The sequence below is a fragment of the Triticum dicoccoides genome, chromosome 3A (assembly GCF_002162155.2).
Source record: "Triticum dicoccoides isolate Atlit2015 ecotype Zavitan chromosome 3A, WEW_v2.0, whole genome shotgun sequence".
NCBI lineage: Eukaryota > Viridiplantae > Streptophyta > Magnoliopsida > Poales > Poaceae > Triticum > Triticum dicoccoides.
This window is the reverse complement of record NC_041384.1, coordinates 718,328,562-718,353,488: the sequence shown is the minus strand read 5'-3', so window position 1 is coordinate 718,353,488 and position 24,927 is coordinate 718,328,562. Positions and strand designations below refer to the sequence as shown.

The following is a 24,927-nucleotide window of genomic DNA, read 5'->3' as shown; positions in this document are numbered from 1 at the left end:
TAGCAAATTTCCCTCAAGTGGATGACCTAAGGTTTATCAATCCGTAGGAGGCGTAGGATGAAGATGGTCTCTCTCAAGCAACCCTGCAACCAAATAACAAAGAGTCTCTTGTGTCCCCAACACACCCAATACAATGGTAAATTGTATAGGTGCACTAGTTCGGCGAAGAGATGGTGATACAAGTGGTATATGGATAGTAGATAAAGGTATTTGTAATCTAAAATAATAAAAACAGCAAGGTAACGAATGATAAAAGTGAGCGTAAACGATATTGCAATGATAGGAAACAAGGCCTAGGGTTCATACTTTCACTAGTGCAAGTTCTCTCAACAATAATAACATAGATAGATCATATAACAAGCCCTCAACATGCAACAAAGAGTCACTCCGAAGCCACTAATAGCGGAGAACAAACGTAGAGATTATGGTAGGGTACGAAACCACCTCAAAGTTATTCTTTCAAATCAATCTATTGGGCTATTCCTATAAGTGTCACAAACAATCCTGGAGTTTTTACTAGAATAACACCTTAAGATACAAATCAACCAAAACCCTAATGTCACCTAGATACTCCATTGTCACCTCAAGTATCCGTGGGCATGATTATACGATATGCATCACACAATCTCAGATTTATCCAACCAACATAAAAGTACTTCAAATAGTGCCCCAAAGTTTCTACTGGAGAATCAAGAACGTGTGCCAACCCCTATGCATAGGTTCATGGGCGGAACCCGCAAGTTGGTCACCAAAACATACATCAAGTGGCACGTGATATCCCATTGTCACCACAGATAAGCACGGCAAGACATACATCAAGTGTTCATAAAAGACTCAATCCGATAAGATAACTTCAAAGCGGAAACTCAATTCATCACAAGAGAGTAGAGGGGGAGAAGAAACATAAGATCCAACTACAATAGCAAAGCTCGGGATACATCAAGATCGTGCCATAGATGGAACACGAGAGAGAGAGAGATCAAACACATAGCTACTGGTACATACCCTCAGCCCCGAGGGTGAACTACTCCCTCCTCGTCATGGATAGCGTCGGGATGATGAAGATGGCCACCGGAGATGGATCCCCCCTCCGGCAGGGTACCGGAAAGGGGTTCCGATTGGTTTTTCGTGGTTCTGGAGGCTTGCGGCGGTGGAACTCCCGATCTATCTTCTGTTTTGAAAGTTTTAGGGTACGACGGTATATATGGGTGAAAGGAGTACGTCGGTGGAGCTACGGGGGCCCCACGAGGCAGGGGGCGCGCCTAGGGGGAGAGGGCGCGCCCCCCACCCTCGTGAGCACCTCCCGTATCTTCTGACGTGGGGTCCAAGTCCATCGGTGGGTTTCCTTCCAAAAATAACTTCTCCAGTTGATTTCGTTCCGTTTTGACTCCGTCTGACATTCCTTTTCCTCGAAACACTGAAATAGGCATAAAACAGCAAATCTGGGCTAGGCCTCCGGTTAATAGGTTAGTCCCAAAAATAATATAAAAATGGAAAATAAAGCCCAATATTGCCTAAAATAGTAGATAATATAGCATGGAGCAATCAAAAATTATAGATACGTTGGAGACGTATCAGTGTCCATCACGCCGACCTACTTCGACTCATCGGCTGACGTCGAGGCTTCGACATCTCGGCTGGACCGGGGGCTTCGCCATCTCTTTATCAACCTACTCCGGACACTTCGGCATCACTAGTCGACCAACTCCGTCACGTTAGCTGGGCCGAGGGCTTTGCCTCGGCGAGTCAACCTTTACCAGCATTGACATGCCGTCGTTTTATCGCCCATCAGGCAATGGGTGTGCGGAGCGAGTCCCAGTTTTGGGAATCACCTTCCTTCGGATTGCTACAACAAATAAACCAGGTGCTATTAATCCCAGTATTTTTTGCTTGTTTGGGTTCATTTTTCCCAAGAAATTATTACTCTGGTTTGTCCATGATATGTACACAGGTCTATCAAATGGTGACCGCATTAACGACGGTCGCGTGGTGGTTCGATCAGTTTCCGTACACAGTCCCGCGAACGCCGCATCCGGAGCTCGGACCGACCTGTGAATTCAGGCTTTGCCACGCCTTTACTACATCACGCCGATGCCCTGCATCGACATTGACTTCGGTGCCAGGCCATATTTCCTCTATTCCTCACTTTGCATAAATTATTTATTATGCAACATTTTTTTTCTAATTATCATTATTACTATTATCTCCGGTTTGCACTATTTTTTGTGCACGGGAAAATGATCCGGGGACTTCGGCGTCACTCTGCCGGTCTGCATTGACCGTGCTATGTCACCACTTCAGCGTGTCGAGCTCTCCGCTCCGCCACCTCGGGACCAGCCTGGGGGAGGGAACCTTGCCCCACATCAATCTCGGACCGCGTCATCAATACCGAGCACATTAACCAGCTAAGTCGCTTTCATGCTCAAAGCTTTAATTTCTAACTTGTGTTCGGTTCGACCAAGCATTATACTTTTTTGGAAAAAAGTTGCTTGTAAAAATTTTCTTGTCCAAACTTTGTTTGTGACGCATAAATTCAAATACCCAATTCATTTGGGGGCTTCCTTCATGAAGCTTTTCCACTTGCATATGATTATACTTGTACGGCTTCGTTCCTTGTTCGTGTATTACGCCACAATATGCATCATATTGACTTAAGCGATTTGCAAGCTGGGTTGCCTCGCTCCTGTGTTTACCCCTATGTTCCCGATTATTCGGCTAGGGAGTAAAGGGAGCACCTCTGCGATTGTCACAATCGGGTCGCCCGAGCCGGACCTCAGACTGGGTGAAGCCGAAAGCTAGCGCTCTTATAATTTTTAATGATGGTCGGCACACAACAGAACTCATGAGTACAAAAAATCTATTGCACAAGTCTCATAATAACAATGAGCACCGAAGAAAGGTATCTATGGGGGTGCTATTATCTTCGAAGATGCTTCTTACACTTCACGGTAATATAGCATAAGTTCCCTGAGCGCGCTTTTTCTGTTACAGCCTTATGGGCTGATTGCCTGGTTATTGGAAACACTGTCGATATTCTCGACCGATGGAGTACATAACACTATTCGGTCCTTAACCGAAGAGGGAGAAGCTGACGGTCAGTTAAGACGCATTTAAAGTTTGGTTGAACATAGATATGATATAAGTACTTCGGTACATGCAATCATTTTTCTACCCAAGTCACTTGGGGGCTCTTAAAATTTATATGAGCTGTTTTATAATAAGTGTTCTTCTTCTTAGTCGTTGCAAAGTTTTATTATTATTATTTATCACTCCTTTTTTTGACACGAGTGTGCGGTCACTAGCCGGGGAGCCTAATTTCTCTCTCAAAGCCGCTAGAGTTTAGTTTGCTAAACTGGCCTGATGAGAAGTACTCCGCCCTCGGGATAGGAGGTTGAAGCCGTAGGCTGACCCGCTCGAAGTCTTGAGATAGGATGTATCATGTTAAAGCACGACAGAAGCACTTCTTTTTTCTAAGACCAACTTTCGGGTTGGCACCGAACACTTGATATTGTTCGGACGTCATGTTTTTACTGACGTTTCTTGGTTTTCCAAGCTTTTTGGCACTTTTAAACTATTTGTGCTTTTCCAGCATTAGTCTCGCAGTGCAACGCCGGACACCTTTAGGGATTCGGCAAAAACATTCTCAGATATTGCTATATATGCATCGGTTTCGAATTGTGTCTTCGGTCAATAGTTGGGTTGCCCGGCTACTGCACTTCCTTCCTATGTTCCGTTTTGTTCGGCTAGGCGTGCAAAGGGAGAACCACTGCGATTGTGCTTCCAGCTCACATGGTTAAGCACCTCAGTGGAGAAAGCCGAAAACTGACTTTCACAATAAGCGTAAACTGGTCAGCGATCCGATGACTATGTTAAATGATGGGCCATTCATAACATTGGCCGAAGTGTTTACGGCTTGACCCCGACTGTTGCCCAACACTACCGGGGGCTATTAACTGGCCTCCCAAACTAAATCCTCAATATTTTGCTCTTACATTAGAGCTGAGGTTTAATGATCATGCTTAGCATGACAACCCAAAGAAAGGAACCGATAGCGAGACTATTTTCTTTGGAAGACATTTCTTCTGTTAAACAGTAATATAACTCTCTGCGTACCTTTGTTTATAAAACTGTATGGCCAGATTGCCTTGTTTGTTGTAAATCTTTGCCCTCATAAAGGCTTTATAAAGTAGGACAAACACTCCTCAGCTACTGGCCGAGGAGGTGGAAGCCGATGGTCGGTCAACAAAGTTTTGTACAATGCGGATCTGAGCATTAATGACGTAAAGTACTTGGATACATAGTCATTACACATAATTTGTGATTTTACTATGGATATTGATCCTTAATTCGGCCACCCGTGCCCGCATTAAGGCTCGGGGGCTACTGGGCTTCGGGCTTATTATTTACAAATATTGAAGGGGCACATTGATCCCCTGATCTGGTGTTACCACCCGACCAGTGTCTCGGGGGCTACTGCATTGCTTGTCCAATGCAGAAAATTTTATGTGCAATATAGTTTCCGAGGAGATTTTGATCCTCAGGTAGGTCGGCCGCACCCAACCTGAGTCTCGAGGACTGAGCACGCCACTTTTAGTGTCCCGAAGTATTCTGCCGAGCTTGGACTTGATCCTCAGGCCGATTTTGCAAATCAACTTGAGTCTCAGCGGCTACTGGGATCAGCGGTCTTACGTCATCCTTTAGGTGCATCTCGGGTTTTAGACCGATACACACCTTGAGGGCTACTGGCTATATATCTCGGCAGAGAATAAATTGCACCAATAAAAAATATTCACAAAAATCGGCCCACATACGGGGTGGTGCACCACCTCGGAAGCAGCCAAGCATAAAGCTCGGGCGCTAGTGGCTGGCTCCATAGAGGGCATTTCCGGCATTAAGCTCGGCTAAACTTCTTCAAACTTCTTTGAACCAAGGTGATTTACGACACCTCGGATATAGTCCGGCGTTGGATCTCGGATATACAGTCCGGCGTTGGAGCTCGGATACAGTCCGGCGTTGGAGCTCGGATATACAGTCCGGCGTTGGAGCTCGGATACATAGTCCGGCGTTGGAGCTCGGATACATTCCAGCGTTAGAGCTGGGAAGCGGTCCGGCGTTGGTGCTCGGTTGCAAAAGATATCTCGAATACAGTCCGGCGTTGGAGTTCGGACGCAAGAGGACACTGCCTCCCGGGAACAACTTCAAACCCGAGGTGTGGCATAAAAATAACAAGGCATTGATAAAGGTCGAAAACTTAAAGGGGCTCCTCGGATACCCGACGTGTAAACTCGTCGAATGCATTTCGGCGATCCTCAAGATCGAAGATGGGAAGATTTGTTGAACCAGTTTCCAAGACCGACAACCGAAGATGAAGAATAGTTCGGAAGAATCGAGGAGCGTCTCTAACTTGAAGATCGGTTTAGGGGGCTACTGACGGCGTCCTGGACTAGGAGGTACTCACCACGTCATCTCCCGATCTGTTAGATTGGGCCGAGGACCCTCATGGTCGTATACTCGCGGGCCAGTTCGGACAGCTGCCGCATACATGGAAGATTCTACAAGACTTGGTGATCAAGACAAGGACTCCTCCTCACCAGCGTATTCGGCTAGGACTCTTGTTATCCTAGGCCTCTGGTGCATTATAAAAACAGAGGCCAGGCTAGTCGATAAACATATACATACAATCATACCATAGGCTAGCTTCTAGGGTTTAGCCTCTCCGATCTCGTGGTAGATCAACTCTTGTAATACCCATATCATCAAGAATAAATCGAGCAGGACGTAGGGTTTTACCTCCATCAAGAGGGCCCGAACCTGGGTAAAACTTCGTGTTCCCTGCCTCCTGTTACCATCGATCCTAGACGCATAGTTCGGGACCCCCTACTCGAGATCCGCCGATTTTGACACCGATAGGCAGCCGCACCCCTTCCCTGGCGCAGCCCTCCCTCCTCCTACACCTCCTCCTCCTCCATAGTGCTTGGCGAAGCCCTGCAGGAGAACCACGAGCTCCATTGTCACCATGCCGTCGTGCTGCTGGAGTTCTCCCTCAATTTCTCCTCTCCCCTTGCTGGATCAAGAAGGAGGAGACGTCCCCGGGCTGTACATGTGTTGAACGCGGAGGCGCCGTCCATTCGGCACTAGATCGGATCTTCTGGGATTTGAATCGCCGCGAGTACGACTCCATCAATCGCGTTCTTGTAATGTTTTTGCTTAGCGATCTTCAAGGGTATGAAGATGCACTCCCTCTCTCTCGTTGCTAGCATCTCCTAGATTGATCTTGGTGACACGTAGGAAAATTTTGAATTGTTGCTACGTTCCCCAATAGCATACGGCCGCCTCGATGTAGTGCCGGTCGCGCTCGCTGGCGGCCGTGGGCGCGACGGAGAACACGGACGGCGCGGGGCCCGACGCGGTGGCGATGCGGGCTCCTCCTTCACGGAGCCGCGGAGGCGTCCCGACGAGGAGCCAGCCTCGTGGCCGTGCTTGCCTCTGCGGCCGTAATTCTATAGCCCCATGGCTGCGGCCGGCCGGCCGGCGAGCTCGAGGCTAGGTTTTGTTGTTTTTGGTGTTGTTGGGTTTCGAGGAGGCCGCGTAGTGAAGCCTTCCTCTCCTCCTGCCCGCAGGTCCGTCCCTGACAGGGCCAACTCGCCACCATCGCATCGTGATGGACGACAGCAGCTCGCCGACTTCCCCGTGGCGTCCAGTCGCCGGCGTCGCGTTGGTGGTGGTCTGGATCTGGCACCTTCGGCCTCGCATCGACGGAATCCGTCGCCGGCTTGAACTCAAAGGTCCAAGCTTTTTGGAAGTTCGCCGCGGGAAGGAGGAGGGTAGCGTGGCGAGGCCACCGAATGTGGGGGAGGAGAGCGCAGCTACGCGATAGAAGATGGTGGTAGGGGGAGGGGGGAGAGCGCGACGGCGAGCCAGAGAAGAGCATCGAGCGGACCACGGCGGCCAGCCAGAGAAAAGAGTGAGTGCGAGGACTGCGGGTTCAGTCGAAAATAGATGGAGGGAGTTTTCGCAAAAAAAACCGCCGCGGCAACTAAAACGGAACGGAGGGAGTATAATGCATAAAAGATTCACCTCACCCCAGCTTGCCGGTGACGTGCAGCATGCACCCACACTGGCAAACAGTACAACACACCCACCACAGTCTGCCGTGGAGTAATTTCCCTTCGTCCGCTAGCGATCGAGTAGGGTTCTATGCGGCCTAGATTTTCAAAGCGGGCAGAAGAGGCCAGCAGGGAAGCAGCAGCACGGCAGCAGCCAGCCGGAGAGGAGAGGACGACGCAAACTTTTGTTTTGTTGCGGCGTCGTCGTCGCGTTGCGCGAGGCCTTAAATTATTCCACCCTCCCTGCGCCTCGCGACAACGCTGGTGGGGTTCGCTCGCTCGGCTTATCGGCCGCGCCAAAAAGCCACCGCCCATCATCGTGGTTCGTAGTACTACTGCTGCTGCTAGAAAAAGTCTCTCCTTCTCCCGGAGTAGCACTTCAAATGCGGCGGTGCGAGACGCTGGAGCATGCACGCACCAATTCGAGCAAAAACCACGGCAACGGCAACGGACGTGATCACAAATTTAGCGCCGTGCCGTGCTTAAATCTACTCCCTCCGTTCCTAAATACTTGTTTTTTCTAGACCTTTCAAATGACTACTACATACGGATGTATGTAGACATATTTTAAAGTGTAGATTCACTAATTTTGCTCCGTATGTAGTCATTTGTTGAAATGCCTAGAAAGACAAGTATTTAGGAACGGAGGGAGTAGTATCAAGCTCAACGAAAAAGAGTGGCCCATCAATTTCTTGGCGGCATATTTTCAGTCTGTAGAGCGTGGCCATGAATGTACAGTGGGTAGTGCAGTTGAGGGAACGAGAAGAACTCCATCCAAGCAAAAGAACGGTGGTGCAGAGGAGGATCCCGTGGATGGATTCAATCACCGCCGCATGTCAAAAGAGCAAGGCAATAGCTTTGGCTGCCTAGGATCCAACGGCCGATGCCATCGCCACGTGTTGCCTTGTGTCCAATGACAAGGCGAGGAACCAAAGCATAGATAGGTGCAACTCCTCCACTGTGCGGTGCACTAATTGGAGAACAGGGCCATGCTCGTGTCCAGCTCAAAGACGGCTCGTGAGCCGATACCATCGCACACCGGTCAAAATATATCAGTTTGTCACATCTAGATGTTTTTTAAGGTCAGCGTCAAGTCAAAGGCCAAGTGTGGTACAAAAAAAAAAGTAATTTGTTTTATGGCTGGTGTTTTCTGGAATGCTAGGGGGTTGGGTGAACCTGAAAAAAGAAGGTTTCTTAAAGAAATCATTTCTGAGTATGCTTTAGAGTTCATTTGTATTCAGGAGACTAAGAAAACTGATTTCTCTGATCCATGGTTAGCTAGTATCGGTGGTAGATTTACTTTCATTTGGCTTTGGCAACCCTCTATAGGAGCCTCGGGTGGGCTCCTCATGGGTGTCAGAGAGGACCTGTTTGAGGTCGACACGTGCACTGCTACTAGGTTTTTTACCAGAATGATCATTATGGATAAGAGATCGGGTTTCAAGTGGACTTTGATCAATGTGTACGGGGCTGCTCATACCAAAGACAAGAAGGAATTTCTGATCGATTTTGTTCATATGTTAGGGCATGATAAATTCCCTGTTTGGTCTTTTTACTTTAGGAGGATCAATGAGAGAAGTAGAGCTAAAAACCTCCCTGTTTGGTCTTTTTACTTTAATTCCATCATTGAGCATTGGGGGCTAAAAGAGTTAGAGCTCTCAGGGAGGAGCTTTACTTGGTCTAATAACCAGGATGATCCCTTGTATATAAAACTAGATAGGATTCTTGTTAGCCCATCTTGGAACAACATTTTCCTTTAGTTACGGTCAGGACACTCGTTAGAGGTGTCTCTGATCATGCTGCTCTTTTGGTACATACTGGAGTTGTAAATGCTGTAGCTACCAGGCCTTTTAAATTTGAGCTATGCTGGCTTCTTAGAGATGAGTTGCCGGCCGCTGTTTCTAGAATTTGGAAATCTATCGCTCCTAAAAAAAACAGCCTGGATTGGTGGCAGGCTGTTATGAGAAAATTAAGAAGCGGGCTCAAGGGTTGGAACCTTAATGTTGAGGGTAGTTACAGGAAGAAGAAGAGTTTTATTATTAATGCTTTAGATATACTTGATAAGAAGTGTGAGCTTGCTGGTGTATCAGCAGCTGACTATGTGCATAGAAATAGTCTGCAAAATGATTTGAATAAAATTCTTAGAGAGGAAGAAATAAAATGGTATCAACGCTCGAAGGAGAGGGATATCAAAGAAGGGGATAGCAACACTAAGTATTTTATGATTAAGGCTAGTGGGCGGAAGCGTAAGAGTAAAATCTTTCGACTTATCCAGGATGAAGGGATCATCCAGGGGGATGATAACTTGCTCAAATATGCAACTAATTTTTATAAAGATTTATTTGGTCATGTAGATTTACCTCCTATATCTCTGTGTATCCCTCTTGATGATGTGTTGTCAGAAGAGGATAAGGTTGACCTCAGTTGCAAATTTACTATGGATGAAGTTAAAAATGCGCTATTTTCTATGAAGCGCAACAGAGCGGCTGGCCCGGACGGCTTTCCTGCCGAGTTCTTTCAATTTTTCTGGAACCTCATTTGTAACGATCTCCTTAGGCTTTTCCATGACTTTTATGAGGGCAAGATTAACACTTCGAGGCTTAACTATGGGGTAGTTACTTTGCTTGCTAAGGGGCAGGGGGCTGATAGGATTCAAATGTACCGCCCCATCTGTATGCTGAACGTACCTTTTAAATTTTTTACAAAAGTTCTTAACAATAGAGCTATGAAAATTGCGGATAAAACAATTTCCAAAGCTCAATCTGCATTTATAAAAGGGCGCTACATCCTGGACAATGTACTTATGCTTCATGAAGCTATCCACTCTTTACATAGAAATAAATGTTCTGCTGTGCTTTTTAAGGTTGATTTCGAAAAAGCTTATGATAAAATTAATTGGAGTTTCATGCTTGATGTCCTAAAGATGAAAGGCTTCCCTGAACATTTTGTCCAATGGACAAAAGATGTCGTTAGTAATGGAAAGGTTGCCATCACTATTAATGATGTTATTGGCCCGTATTTTGTTACTAGGAAGGGTTTGAGGCAAGGGGACCCGTTTTCCCCCTTGCTTTTCAATTTGGCAGCTGATGTTCTTGCTACCCTGGTGCAAAGGGCGCAAAAACAAGGATTTATCAAGGGAGTGTTGCCTAGGGTGTATGCAGGAGGTCTAAATATTTTGCAATATGCGGACGATACTATTTTCTGTTTTGAAGATGACCTTGAGGGGGCTAGGAACCTCAAAATTATTCTATGTGTTTTTGAGCATTTGACCGGTCTGAAGATTAATTTTTTAAAGAGTGAAATATTCTGTTTCGGTAAAGCTTTGGAGAAACAAGCTGATTATGCCGGCATTTTTACTTGCGCTATTGGGGGCTTCCCTTTTAAGTATTTAGGTCTTCCCCTTCATTATAAAAAACTTTGTAATGCGGATTGGAAACCAGCGGAAGAAAAAGTAGAGAAAGGAGCTGCAGCGTGGCAGGGGGGTCTTTTATCTATGGGCGGTAGGCTTATACGCACTGAAACTTGCTTGAGTAACATCATTAGCCATTTACTTAATTTTTTCCGTCTACCAAAAGGAGTAGGGAAAAGAATCAATTTCTTTCGAGCGCGGGTGCTTTGGCAAGAAAGAGAAGGGGTTAGGAAGTATCATCTAGTTAACTGGCTTGACGTTTGTCAACCTAGAGACCAAGGGGGGTTGGGTGTTACTAATCTAGATATCAAGAATATTAGTCTTTTGTGTAAGTGGCTCTGGAGACTTGAGAATGAAGATGGGGATTGGCAGGAGATGATTAGAGCAAAGTATTTGAAGAGGAAAACTCTGTCTCAATGTGAGTCATCTCCTGCCAACTCTCATTTCTGGAATGGTATCATGAGTGTTAAAGATATCTTTTACAACTGTTGTCAGAGAATTGTTGGGGATGGGCATAAAACTAGATTTTGGGAAGATGCTTGGATCCACAACAAGCCTCTCTGTCAACTTTTTCCTCGCTTGTACAAGCTTACTTTTCATCAAAACATTACGGTAGCTAAAGCATTTGAACAGGATTTTAACTGCGTTAGATTTAGGAGATGTTTATATGGGGAGACACTGGATATGTGGAATAAGCTTCTGGATATGTGCAGTCAGGTTGTTCTGAGTGAGGAACCTGACAAAGTCAAATGGCTTTTGACTAGCTCTGGCCAGTTCTCCGTTAAATCAATATATTATTGCTAAGAGAGTAGTGTTTCCTTTTAAGTTTCTTTGGAACCTGAAAGTACCTTTGAAAATTAAAGCTTTTATATGGTTAGTTATCAAAAGAAGGATCCTGACCAAGGACAACTTGTGTAAAAAAGGCTGGAAAGGCACCAACAAATGTGAATTTTGTGATGCCAATGAATGTATTGATCATCTGTTTTTCACTTGTTCTCTTGCTCGGTTTCTTTGGAATGTAGTTGGGAGTGCTTTGGGAAATCCCCAAACACCCCTGTCATTCTTTGACCTTTGCCAGAATTGGCTTCCTAAGTTCACTGGGAAAGATAGAATGGTTATAGCTATTGGTACGGCTGCTTTGTTATGGTCGATCTGGAAAGCAAGAAATAAATCCTGCTTTCAAAGTTCTTTACCTAGGGATCCTACTGATATTATCTTCTCTTTATGTTATGTGTTGGATTCGTGGGGTGTGCTATAGAAAAAAGGGGTGCAAAAAACTCTTAAGGAAGTGACCAAGAGGTTGGCCCAGATAGCGAGGGACGTCTTCAAGCGTGCTTACGGGTGGGGCCCTGCTGTACGGAGGCTCTGTTGATCAAGTGTTGATAGATGCAGCATTTGCGATTATCTCTCTTGTTCTTTTGATATAGCACCCTGTAGGTCCAGATTTTGGCATCTCAGGTGTAGGAGTTTATTCCCCCGATGCAAAATATTAGGCAACATTTGTAGCGATGATGCTTTGGAGCATTTTTCTGTTGTAGCATCCTGTAGGTGCGGTTGAAATGCCTCTAGATGTATGAGTAGTGCTTCCTGGTGCAGATGTTAGGCATCGAAAAATGTTAAGTTTGTATGGAACTTGCTTTGTATGTTGTGACTCCATTTTCGTAATGAAAATGGGGGCCATGGGGCCCCTCTGATCGAAAAAAGGTGTTTTTTAAGGATGTCACATCTAACCTCCAAAAATAACTACGCAGCAACAAAAAACAAAAGAAAAAAAGCTAGGACAAAAAAAATAGACCACAAACATAATGCTTATTAGGTTAGAATATCACATCTACATGTGTTCTAGACATACCCAAAATATATGCCATCACAGCAGCATCAGTTCCGGATGAGCCATCGACGAGGACAGTTCAGCATGTTTTACATATGTACATGCTATTTTCTATGAAAAATCACGCGTGAATCCGAAACATAGCGCAAGCTCCCCGGCGGTGCAGGACCGTGAAAGTTCAGTCGTTCAAACAAGCCAAAAATTTCTCCCCTTAACCCGTCAATTAGATTTCAACAAAGTTAAGACGACGACGAAAGCGTTGAATTCGACCCGAGGCATCAGCTGGCGTCCCGCAATCGCCTTCTTTCTTTGGATGACAAGAAAGCATTCAATCGTTCGGCTCACAAGCCTTTACCTAACTCATCAGGAACTGATCGCATCTGGGTTTGTCCCCTTTTCACCAAATGCAGCCTGCCCTCTTGGGCACGATTCGATTCGATCGAACGGAAAGATCAAAGATCCAATCCAATCGATGATCCATCGGCAGATCACTTCATCGTTCCTACCCAAATCTATGCACTAATCCGAACCAAAACGGGAAGGCATACACAGTACTATCAACAGACACACACCCATGGCATGCGTACGCATGCAGCAAGTTCAGCCCAAAACAAGCAGCGCATGCATATGCATGCCCCAAGTTCGGTCTACAACAAAGTAGGAGTACTAAACAAAACAATCAGAAGAAGAAATGAAATTTTCGATGCGATGAAACGCCTAGCTAGCTAGCTAATGTCCAGGGTGGTACTACTAGTAGTGGTGAAATCGAACCCAGAGTCCAGGCAGACATGGCCGGCCGGCCGGCGGTCAGTCGAAGCGGCGGCCGCGCCAGGCGGAGACGGAGAAGAGGGCGCGGTCCTGCCAGCACAGGAAGAAGGTGCCCTTCTCCTCGCGGACCTTGAAGCCGTCGCAGCCCAGCCCCTGCGCCGCCCGGCGGGCCTGCAGCAGCGCGTAGTAGCTCAGCGGGACGCGCCCGAAGCCGGCGCCCTCCATGCGCGCCGCCCAGCGGTCCAGCCGCTCGTGCCGCTCGCGGCGGTCCGCGCCGTCGCAGGCCACGATGTTCTTGATCTCCTCGCCCAGGAGCCACCGCTCGACGCGCGCGCGCTCCACGGACCCGCGCGCCGCGCCCACCTCCAGGCAGTCGAACAGCGCCGCGTAGTAGTTGAGCGCCTCCACGAACCGCTCCGTCAGCCCCGCCGTGTTGTGGCTCGCCTCCTGCTCGCAAACCACCATCACCTTGGGCGACAGCCCCCACAGCGCGCCCAGGAACGCGTCCGCCCGCGAGGTGGACGGGGACAGCAGCCCCGACGAGTCCGGGCTGCTCCGACGCCGCTCCTTGTCGGCTGGGGCGGCGGAGGAGGTGTCGTCGTCGGTGGCGAGCAGGCGGTGGAGCTGCAGGCTGGAGCTGATGGCCAGCGCCTCGCCGGTCTTCACGCGGAGGGACTCCACGTCCAGCGCGTCCAGGCGGGACACCACCGGGTTGAACTGGAACGGCACGTCCAGCCGCTCCGCCTCCTTGGTGAGCGCCATGGCCGTCTGCGAGAGCAGGTCCTTGTGCTCGTGCACGGCGGTTAGGCGGAAGTGCGGCGGGCCCTCGGGCCGCGCGGCGAGGAGGTGGAGCAGCTCGAGCCACTGCGTGGCGTCGGCGCCGCCGAGGTCGATGACGTGGACGATCTTCTCCGACTCCATGGCCTCGAGGATCGCCTGGTTCGCCGCGGCCCCGGCGAGGCGGAGGAAGGGGCAGAGGTCAAGGAAGTGGCGACGCGCGACGGCGACCTCGGCCGGCGTGGGGCCCGCGCGCGGCAACAGCAGCGCCCGGCACAGGCCGGGCCACGCACGGAGCGCGCGCCGGGCCAGCGCCTCCGCGAAGGCCGCGGCGACGCGCTGCATGGCGTCGCCGTCGGGCGCGGCCAGGGTCGCGATGTGCTCGAGCGCGGCGTTGGCGGCGTCGAGCCGGCCGGCGGAGGCGGCGGCGGCGCAGTTGAGCAGGAGGTGGATGAGGCAGAGGCCGCGCTCGTCGGAGCGGAGATCGCGGAGCATCCAGGGCGGCGTGGCGCCGGCGCCGGGGTGCGGGTGGAGCGGCATGTTGGAGAAGTTCTGGAGCGGGGAGGAGGTGACCGACGAGGAGGAGCCTTCGTCCTGGTGGACCATCAGCCTCGCCAGCGCTGCCGCCCGCTCCGCTCGGCGATCCCGCTCGGTTCACGAAGCAAGCAAGCAAAGTCGCCTCCTTTCCGTGTCTATCTATCTATCTATCTATCTCCCCGATGCCGGCCGTGGCGTGGTGGACGACGGGCGTCTCTGAGGTTTTGGCTCGCGGCTGCGTGGTGCAAACTGCAGAGGGGAAATCCAATGAACAAACCAAGGCAGGAGGCTTAAATAGACGGGGGTGGAGGAGGAGGCCAGGCAGAGAGGAGTGGGAGGACACGGCAGGGAGGAGAAGGAGACAAGCAGAGAGGAACAAAGGGCAGAGGACTGCAACAAGGGGCAATGGCGCGAGGAGCAAGGATACAATTCACCCCGTCCCCGTCAGGTCAGAGCGAGGAGCGGAGCGGACAAAGGGGAAATCGGGGCCATTTATTTCTGCATGCACTCGCCGGCCATGCATCGGTATTCAGTGGCCTTTACTGAATGTGGTAGTAGCAGAGAGAGAGGGAGAACAAGGCAGGCAGGGAAACACGGCGAGCATTCTCTGAAGGAGAAAATACCAAAGCAGGAGAAGGTGAGAGAAAGCGAGGCTGAGAGCGGTGATGTACGGTAAATTCCAAACTCATTTCAACACCTTTCCTAGCAGCCAGCCGCTTGAGCATTATGGAAGTAGAGTTATTTCTTACCTTGGGGGTTCGAATTTGACTTACGAAGGTAGCCCACTTCGGATGTATCCCATGGGCAAGGTAGTACCCCATGTTGTAAGTCCGCCCATTTTCTTGGAACTCCCCCCATGATAATTCTCCATTGTCTTTGCAAATAAGGCTGACCGCTAGAGCACATTGATGTCAATGCAAGACCTTGACATCCCAAAATATGCATGTAAAATCGATGTCTCCATATCGGTCACGGCCACAAAAATGATGGTAGCATCCTTCTTATGTCCTTTGAACTGTCCATGCCATCCTGTTGGGTAGTTCTTCCAACTCCAATACATACAATCAATGGAGTCAAGCATACCTGCGAACCCACGAGCTTTGTTCATCTCCAAAAGCTTCTGGGTGTTATGAGCATTGGGTGCTGAAATAATCTAGCCCAAACACTTCAACCACCGCATTTGCAAATCGTTTGACACGGAAGATTCAAGTTCTCTCTCAAATTGCCAAATTATCATCAATGAAATCTGTCAGGACACCATAGGCCAATATGCGCAATGCGGCAGTCACTTTATGCCTAGTGTTATGTCCGAGGCTAGCGGCACAATTAATTCCTCCTCAACTGAAACGAAGGATCATGTATGTTCACACATGAGGAAATGTGAAGGAACAACTCCGTAGACATCCTAAACCGTCGTCGAAAGTATTTCTCCGGATACACCAGTTTCGGCGGCCCAAAATAGTTGTGCATCAATGTCTAGTGAGCCCCTTGCCGGACTATGTGCAAATACTCATGGTCTCTTCTCGACGTGCATCATCAAGACCACCACGATGTCCTCTTCTTCGGTGATGTCTTCTTCCTCGTTCGACGAGGAATCACCCTATGGAAAGGATGAACCAACCGACGAAAACATCAACAATACCAAAATCTCCATCACAACCTACTTGGGTGAAAACGAGAACAGGAAAGCAATCTCTAAGGTTTTTTGCACCTTACAGGCAATTGCTCGAACACCTCCAATGCGGGAGGAACAAAAAAGGCTGATGCCCGCGGAGGACCTCCGAGGGCCATTACGGGTGGAATCGGGCCTCCAACAAACTGAATTGCGTGGCAAAAGGCGTTGAGGGAGTCCTGGATTAGGCGGTCTCTGGAAAGCCGGATTATATCCTTTGGCCGGACTGTTGGACTATGAAGATACAAGATTGAAGACATCGTCTCATGTCCGGTTGGGACTCTACTTGGGGTGGAAGGCAAGCTAGGCAGTACGGATATGGATATCTCCTCCTTTGTAACCGACCTTGTGTAATCCTAACCCTCTCCGGTGTCTATATAAACCGGAGGGTTTTAGTCCGTAGGACAACGTACAACCATACCATAGGCTAGCTTCTAGGGTTTAGCCTCTCCGATCTCGTGGTAGATCAACTCTAGTAATACTCATATCATCAAGAATAAATCAAGCAGGACGTAGGGTTTTACCTCCATTAAGAGGGCCCGAACCTGGGTAAAACATCATGTTCCCTGCCTCCTGTTAACATCCGCCTTAGACGCACAGTTCGGGATCCCCTACCCGAGATCCGCCGGTTTGACACCGACAGGCGTGCTGCCGGATCATGATTCGGTTGCGTGGCGAAACAACGCTCACGAGCGGTGACGTTGGGGCGGAGCCAGGGGAGGGGGCGGATAGTGGTAGAGCCGTCGACAGTGTAAAACACGGCGGCGGCAGTCAGGCGCTACGCCGACGCGGCATGGAAATTTCACAAACACGCGCAGTTGTTCTTGTTTTTGGAGTAAATAGCAAAAAACTACCACATTACGGGCTAGGATTACGAAGAACTGCCACTTTTTTCATTTCACAAAGCGTTGCCACAAAATTGGGAGGCTATTCCAAAAAACACTAATGACTAAACAGTTACGTTTTAATCAGGATTATGACATGGATGGTCTGCTTGTCAGCTCCACGTGGCAAAAAATCAACACCGTTATCTAAAGATTCAAGTAGACCGTTAAAACCGAGTGCGGCCCACATGTAAGCATCTTCAAATTTCTCTCTGCCTTCTCTTCTTCTCACAACACACCCGGTGCAGCGCTCTACAAAGGGCGCTCACTAGTGATGGATGGATCCCCTCCAACACATGCTACTCGTGGCCACCAGAGCCATCGCCCGTCGCAGCAGCCAGGGAGGAGGCCGGACCCATAGTCGGAGGCGGAGAAGAGAGGTCGCAGCAGTGCGCCTGAGCTGCCGACTAGGCCCCCTGCACCATCCCCACCACGCAGCAGCGAGCTCATAAACCATCATGGTCAGCTTCTCATGCGCGAGATGAAGCAACTGCTATCGGCGTGGGCGCGCGCCGGCGATCCCAGGCCACGACAGCCGGGGCAGGGATGAGCTCGCCGGCGGCAAAGCCAAGGACCTGATTGCTTTTTTTGTTTTGCGGAGTCCAAATTTCTTTTTTATTTTTTCTACAGGGATCCAATTTTTCTTCAAAAATTAAAGGGACCAGATTGCTTTTTCTAAAAAGTTAAGACGACATATTGCCTTTTTTGTTTTTCAGGGACCCAATTGCTTTTTTATTTTTTTTCTACAGGGTTCTGATTTCTTTTTTTTAAAAAAAATTATAGGGATCCGTTTGCTTCTTTAAAAAATTATAGGAACCCGATTGTTTTTTTCTATAGGGATCTGATTTCTTTTTTTCAAAAATTACACGAATCCATTTGCCTTTCTTATAAAATTATGGGGACCTAATTGCTTTCTTATTTTTTCTGCCGGGATCTGCTTTCTTTTTTTGAAAAATTATAGGGAGCCGTTTGCTTTTTTAAAAAAAGTTAAAGGGAGCCGATTGATTTTGTTTTTTTCTGTAGGGATCTATTTTTTAAAAAAATCACAGGGATCTATTTGCTTTTTCTAAAAAATTATAGGGACACGATTGCTTTGTATTTTTTCTGCAGGGACTTGATTTTTTTTAATTTTTTACAAAGATCCGTTTTATTTTTTATAAAAGAATATAGGGATAGGATTGCTTTTTCCTGTAGGGATATGATTTAGTTTTTTTTTCAAAAATTACAGGGAAACGTTTGCTTTTTCTAAAAACTTATAGGCACCCAATTGATTTCTTAATTTTTCTACAGGGATCTGATTTTTTTAAAAAAAACTTACATGTATCCGTTTGCTTTTTCTAAAAAAATATAGGGACTCGATTGCTTCTTATTTTTTTCTGTAGAGATGTGATTTATTTTTTTCAAAAATTACAGGGATAAGTTTGCTTTTTCTAAAAAGTTACAGGGACCCAATTGCATTTTTATTTTTTGTGTAGGGATCTAATTTCTTTTTGATAAAAAATACACAGATCAATTTATTTTTCATAAAAAAATATGGACCCTATTGATTTTCTATTTTTTATGCAGGGATGTGATTTCTTTTGTAAAAAAATATAGGGATCCGTTTGCTGTTTCTAAAAATATAAGGACCTGATTGCTATTTTTTTGCTGCTTGATCTGATTTTTTTTTCAAAACTTACAAGGATCCGTTTGCTTTTTCTCAAAAATTATAGGTTCCCGATTGCTTTTCATTTTTTCTAGAGTGATCTATTTCTTTTTGTGAAAAATTACAAGGATCTAGTTTCTTTTTCTAAAAAATTATAGAGACCCAATTGCTTTTTTTATTTTCTTCTACAGGGATTTGAATTTATTTTTCCAAAAATTGCAGGTATCTGTTTGTTTTTTTCTAAAAAATTGTGGGGACCCGATTGCTTTTTCTTTTTTCTATAGGGATGTGATTTCTTATTTTATAGAATTATAGGGATCCATTTACTTTTTCTAAAAAATTATTGGGACCTGATTGCTATTTTATTTTCTTGCAGGGATCTGATTTTTTTTTACAAATATTAGAGGTATCCGTTTGCTTTTTCTAAAGAATTATAGGGGCCTGGTTGCTTTTAAATTATTTCTGCGGGGATCTGAATTATTTCTTTCAAAAATTATAGGGGTCCATTTTCTTTTTCCAAAAAATTAGAGGGAGCCGATTGCTTTTTTTATTTTTTCTGCAGGGATGCGATTTCTCTTTTCCAAAAATTAGAGGGATCCGTTTGCTTTTTCAAAAAAAATTAGGCACCCGATTGCTTTTTTTGTTTTTTCCGCAGCGATCTCAATTCTTTTTTACAAAAATTATAGGGATCCATTTACTTTTTCTAAATAACTATAGGGACGCAGTTGATTTTTTATTTCTAATACAGGGATCAAATTTCTTTTTTTTCAGTTATTACAGGGATCTATTTGCTTTTTCTAAACAATTATAGGTACCCATTGCTTTTTAATTTTTTTTGCAGGGATCTAATTTCTTTATTGAGAAATTACAAGGATCCAATTGGTTTTTCTAAGAAAATTTAGGGACGTGATTGCTTTTCTAAAAAGTTACGGGGAGCTGGTAGCTTTTTTTAAGGGGCCGACATGTGGGCTCCAACTGTCGTGATGGTCAAAGCAAACGGTGTTGACTTTTATGCCACGTCACACATGACGAGTGGACCCAATCTGTCATAATTGCGATTAAAATCAACTAACGATCATCAGTCCAACATGGTAGTTTTGTTTGGAACATCCTAGCTTGTTGGGAAATTTAAAAAAGTGATAGTTTTCAGTAACCATAGCCCGTAATGTGCTAGTATTTTGATATTTGCCCTTGTTTTTGGCAGCAGTGCTCGTGCCGCAAATATGTAGCCGGAGATGCCCTCTTTTTGTGCTGCCTAAGAACGATTTTGACCCGGTTGGAGTTTTTGGCAGTTTGTTGGAGACATTTTTGTCCTCCAAAAGAATAAATAGACAGTGATGCTCTACAATAAGGCAGTTGTTGGAGATGCTCCGTTCTAGTGTAATGAGAAAGAGGCAAGGCAAAGGGCTCGCTAAAAGAAAGAAAAAAAGGATATACAGTAGTACTAGAAGGAGGAGGAGGAGGACGTGGGTGGTGGTGTATCTAGCGAATGAAGGAAGGAAAGCAACGGAGGATTTTGGACTTCGGGGGCGCGACAAAAGGCGTGGGGGAGGCTGTCCTTTGTCCCCATCCATCTCGATGGCGCTCTCTTGTCTTGTACCCCACGCCGCGCCTTGGCACGGCGCTAGGCGGCCGGAGAATTTCTGTGAAAGAGCGCACCGTGCCGCTTCTATTCTCCTCCTTTGAACACTAGCTAGAGTAGGAGTACTGTGGCACGGTAATAAAAAATCTAGTGGAGTGGTTTAGCCAACTAGGTAGAGGCGGGAACGGGACACCACCACGTCCACGGCAGACCGGAGACCACGTACTAGCTAGAAAGTCAGCTGCTACGACGCCCATGCTTTCGTGCTCTCAATTTTCTTACTGACATGCATGGAGTAGTATCAAGAAATGGCTAATAACAGATGACTGTGACGCACTGTGCTAATAATAGGCGATAGCTTTTGGCGCACCCAATAAATGTAGTAGCAGGAGCCTTGTCCTCGCGTGGCGGGAAGGTGGAATAATAAAGCACGCGTGTCCTCGTTGTTCGTCCGCACACCGCAACGCGACGACGACGCCGCAACAAAACAAAACGCAACGCTACACTACACACCACGTCGTGGCCTCCTCCTCTGCTCCCTCCCCGCTTCCCTCTCCTCTTCTGGCTGCTTCTGGGCGCATTGAAAATCTTTTTTTTTTTGAGGAACCGGCAGGAGCACTGCCTTTTCATGGCGCATTGAAAATCTAGGCTAAAGCCCACTCGCTACCGGCTGGAAAACGAAGCAGACAAGAGGGTGAACCTCCTTGTGTGCACTGTGGACGTGTGTGTACACGGACATGTGGGGCGGTGCATCCCATGGCTGCTAGCTGGGCATGCAAACAGTCCTCCACCCGGGCGGCCCCTTGTGCGTTAATGCTTGGCACTAGTAGTAGTACGCAGAAAATGCGTGTGAAAGTAAGCAAGCAAAGCTCCGTCGATGTTTTGTTCGGCAGGGGGGCAAATCAACGCCATGTTAAACTGTCAAAACAGCCTAAACGGCAGTGCTCACCAGACGCCACGCACGCATAGCTGCAGCAAAGTCGTGCTCCGTCGAGGATCCCAGAAAATGAAAACTAATCCACGGATAATGAGCAAGGGAGGAACACGTGGACGAAGGGAAGGGGGGGAGGCAGAGTGCGGTGCGGACCAGCGAGCAGGTTAATGCGGGTGTCGTCGCCTAGCGCGTTGGCGCGGGGCCGTTTGTCCGGTGGCGTTGGCGGTGGCGCCACCCACCCTCGCCGTCTCCTATTAAAAGGCGAGACGACAACAAGTTTACGGAGGCGCTTCGGTTTCGTGTGTCTTTTGGCGGGGCGACGACGAAAACGGCCCATCATGCCAGCGAGGGGCATGCATGTCTACGACCAGTTTCGCGTAGCGTAGGCCTGATGATCTATCTGCATTGTCACGTGCTAAGTGTTTATTGGTTTCTCCCGCGTATATGTACCTTGTTCTCATCCAGCTTCATTAGTTGGGGGCGGTTTCTCTTCTGCGAAACCAGCTGTCCACATGCATACACGTACGTACTCTTCACAGTGTAGACGCGTATCTAAGTCTGCGTCGCGAGTCATGCATCTACGGAAATATCCGGGAAGAAAAAGGTGATATGCATGCAGTCTACCACGCATCCAGAAAGTTGATTGTACTACGAGTATGAGTCACCACCGTGGAAAACACCGGATAAATTAGACCGCGGCCGGCGGCCGACACAACCGACGGTCACTACGAGGACAAAAATCCGTCAAAGCCGGAAGCTATGTACGTAGATTCAGCTAGGAGCTTCCTGCATGGCGTACTGCCTACGCTCGCGACTCGTCACGCCTCCGCTCTCGTGTAGTACTCTAGTTTCCTCCGCCCGGGCAACAGCTGTTTTTGGAGATTTTGGTGGATTCGGACTGGATTTTTGCATGTGCATGCGGTCGGTTTTTCTACGGCTGACCACTGGTCGCGGGCCGTTGTGCATATCTTCAACGGAGTAGCAGCATTGATCGACAATAGTCGTACTATCACTTGCATTGATCAGGCAGTGAAGGCGTGAAAGGTGGCACAGTTTTTAGTTTAATAAGATCTGCGCGTTACACGCGATACAACGTCCATGTGATCGATCATGTGCTGTTGTTTTCTAGTCAGCAACAAGTTTTTTTATACGTGTAACCAGCTTCCTTAACTTCACAATATGCCACTCGCATGACCTTGTCGCGTGACGCGTGTGGCCGGTCCGTCTCGTCCCCTAAGAAAAAGTCTAGGGTTCCACTGTATCCCGCAGGCACTACAGACTCGTCTCGTCTTCAGTGACCTTAGGATCACGGCGACATGGTGGATACCGGCCCTTGCCGGCAGGAGGCATTGTTTCCCGATGTTTTTTTTTAAGTTTTGTTAGGGTTTGTGTCCTGTTCAGGAAGATGAGACGAGGACAGCTCCTTGAAGATAGAATAAGGTTCTTCCCTTCTAGCACCTGTCCTTGTGGTGTGTCTAGCATTGTTGGTGGGTGTGTGGAGAACTGGAGATGTGTCTCCCAATCCGTCCTTGGTGGATTTGCTCGGATCTGGTCGTACTTCATCTACGTATGTGTGTCTTCACGTTAGATCCTTTCGATCTACACTACTCTGCATCGGCTATGGTTGCTGATCTGCCGCGTTGGTCCTATGGGCTCTTAGTACGACGACTTATCGACTGCCTACTACAACCTGGTGCATGTAGCTCCCGCTTGCGCTGGGTCCAGGGAAGGGTCCGACCACTTTGGGTCTATAGTACGCAGCCTTTCCCTACATTTCTGTAAGAGGCTGTTTCCAGGACTTGAACCCATGACCTCATGGTCACAAGGCAGCAGCTTTACCACTGCGCCAAGGCTCCCCTTCCGACTGCCTACTACAACCCCTGTTCAAAAATTCATCCGATTAATCAGTTAACTTGCCGATTAATCCCTACCCATATGGTCCCCGAGTAGCCGATTACTCGATAAATTGTCCGATTAATTGATTAAATGGTCGATTAACTTGTCGATTAGCCTATTAATCCCCTACTCATAGGGTCCCCGAGTAGCCGATTACCCGATAAATTATCCGTTAATTGATTAAATGGTCGATTAACTTGCCGATTAGCCTACTAATCCCCTATTCAAAGGGTCCCCGAAAAGTTTTGACTGACTCCAGTGAAGGAGGGGCAATGACGGCGGCTCGTCTTTGGCTTGCTTCAGTGTTTGTAGTCGTCGCTAGATGGTCTACTGGTCTGGATGTAATTTTTCTCATTTATGTTGTCCGTTGAACTGTCATGATCGAGGATGAATAGATTTGAAGTTTTCTCGCAAAAACAAACACATACAACAAATATATGGGAGTATATATATAATTAACGCACCGAGTCACTTCTCACTTGGGCCTCGTAAAAGTAAACCCTGAAGAATCAAACCAATTTCCTCCTCCCTGTTGATCTAAAAAAGATTCAAATGAATTTCATCTTCTTGCCATAGAGTTCAACATCGATCATTATTCTCAATGAGGTGCATATTCAACGCAAGAAACGGACTAGCACTAGTAGAAAAAGGGTCAAATGTGAAGCACATTAGTGCCGATTTGAATTTGAGCCGGCACTAATGTGACCATTAGTGCCGGTTCCAACGGTTAGGCGGGCGGGCATCATTAGTACCGGTTCGTGGGTAACCTTTAGTACCGGTTCATGCCACGAACCGGTACTAATAAGGTTGTCAGGCTATGGTCAGTCTGGGGCCACCACGAAGACCTTTAGTACCGGTTCATGCCATTAACCGGTACTAGAGTTTCTTTGTAAGCTGATTTTTAGTCCCACCTCGCCAAGAGAGAGGCAGTATGAGCGGTTTATAAGTCGTGAGTGCACAGACAATGACGAAGAGCTGCAATGCTCACCTACATGTTGATTAGCTTCAAGCCTTGCGGAATAGCATAGATTGCACTGAGCTATGTGTAGTGCAGTCTACACTATTCCGAATGGCTTGAAGCAAATTAACCAACATTGCACCTCTTTTTTATTTTTAATAACTTATTTGAACTCCGGACTTCTTTTGTGTTCAGTATGCAGCATTCAAAGCGACGTCATCAATTTTCAACATGTTCTGACATCATTTGTTGTTTTTCGGTCATTTACCTAATTGTTTAGAGAGCTAAATGACCGTGAAATTGAAAATCACTACAAAATGAATCCTAAAAATGTTGAAACTTGGCATGGTATCATCATATCACCCGCATAGCATGCGCGAAATAGTAGAGATGGTCACGGCAAAAACTGGACGCACTTCGTGTACAAACTGGACAAACTCTTTCAGAGTATCAGGGTTTCGGATGAGAACTCATCTGTTACATGGCCACTTTAATGTTTTTTAAACTTATTTGAACTCAAACTTATTTTGTGTTTAGTATGCAGCATTCAAATCGACGTCATCAATTTCCAACATGTTCTGACATCATTTGTTGTTTTTCGGTCATTTACCTAATTGTTTAGGGAGCTAAATGACCATGAAATTGAAAATCACTACAAAATGAATCCTGAAAATGTTGAAACTTGGCATGGTATCATCATATCACCCGCATAGCATGCACGAAAGAGTAGAGAGGGTCACGGCAAAAACTGGACGCACTTCGTGTACAAACTGGACAAACTCTTTCTGAGTATCAGGGTTTCGGACGAGAACTCATCTGTTACATGGCCACTTCAATGTTTTTTAAACTTATTTGAACTCCGGACTTCTTTTGTGTTTAGTATGCAGCATTCAAAGCGACATCATCAATTTCCAACATTTCTGACATC

At 47.2% G+C, this 24,927-nt stretch overlaps 1 protein-coding gene across 1 annotated transcript; it reads right to left on the bottom strand.

The window, feature by feature from the left end:
• Positions 1–12,838: 12,838 nt before the first annotated feature.
• Positions 12,839–14,904, bottom strand: LOC119270455 (scarecrow-like protein 3). The gene has a single exon (XM_037552456.1). The coding sequence runs from the start codon at positions 14,495–14,497 to the stop codon at positions 13,154–13,156; it is 1,344 nt and encodes a 447-aa protein (XP_037408353.1). The 5' UTR covers positions 14,498–14,904; the 3' UTR covers positions 12,839–13,153.
• Between the last annotated feature and the right edge of the window lie 10,023 nt (positions 14,905–24,927).

Excerpts from the sequence above, each read along its gene's own strand:
- LOC119270455 (XM_037552456.1), bottom strand. The coding sequence starts at position 14,497 with ATGGTCCACCAGGACGAAGGCTCCTCCTCGTCGGTCACCTCCTCCCCG.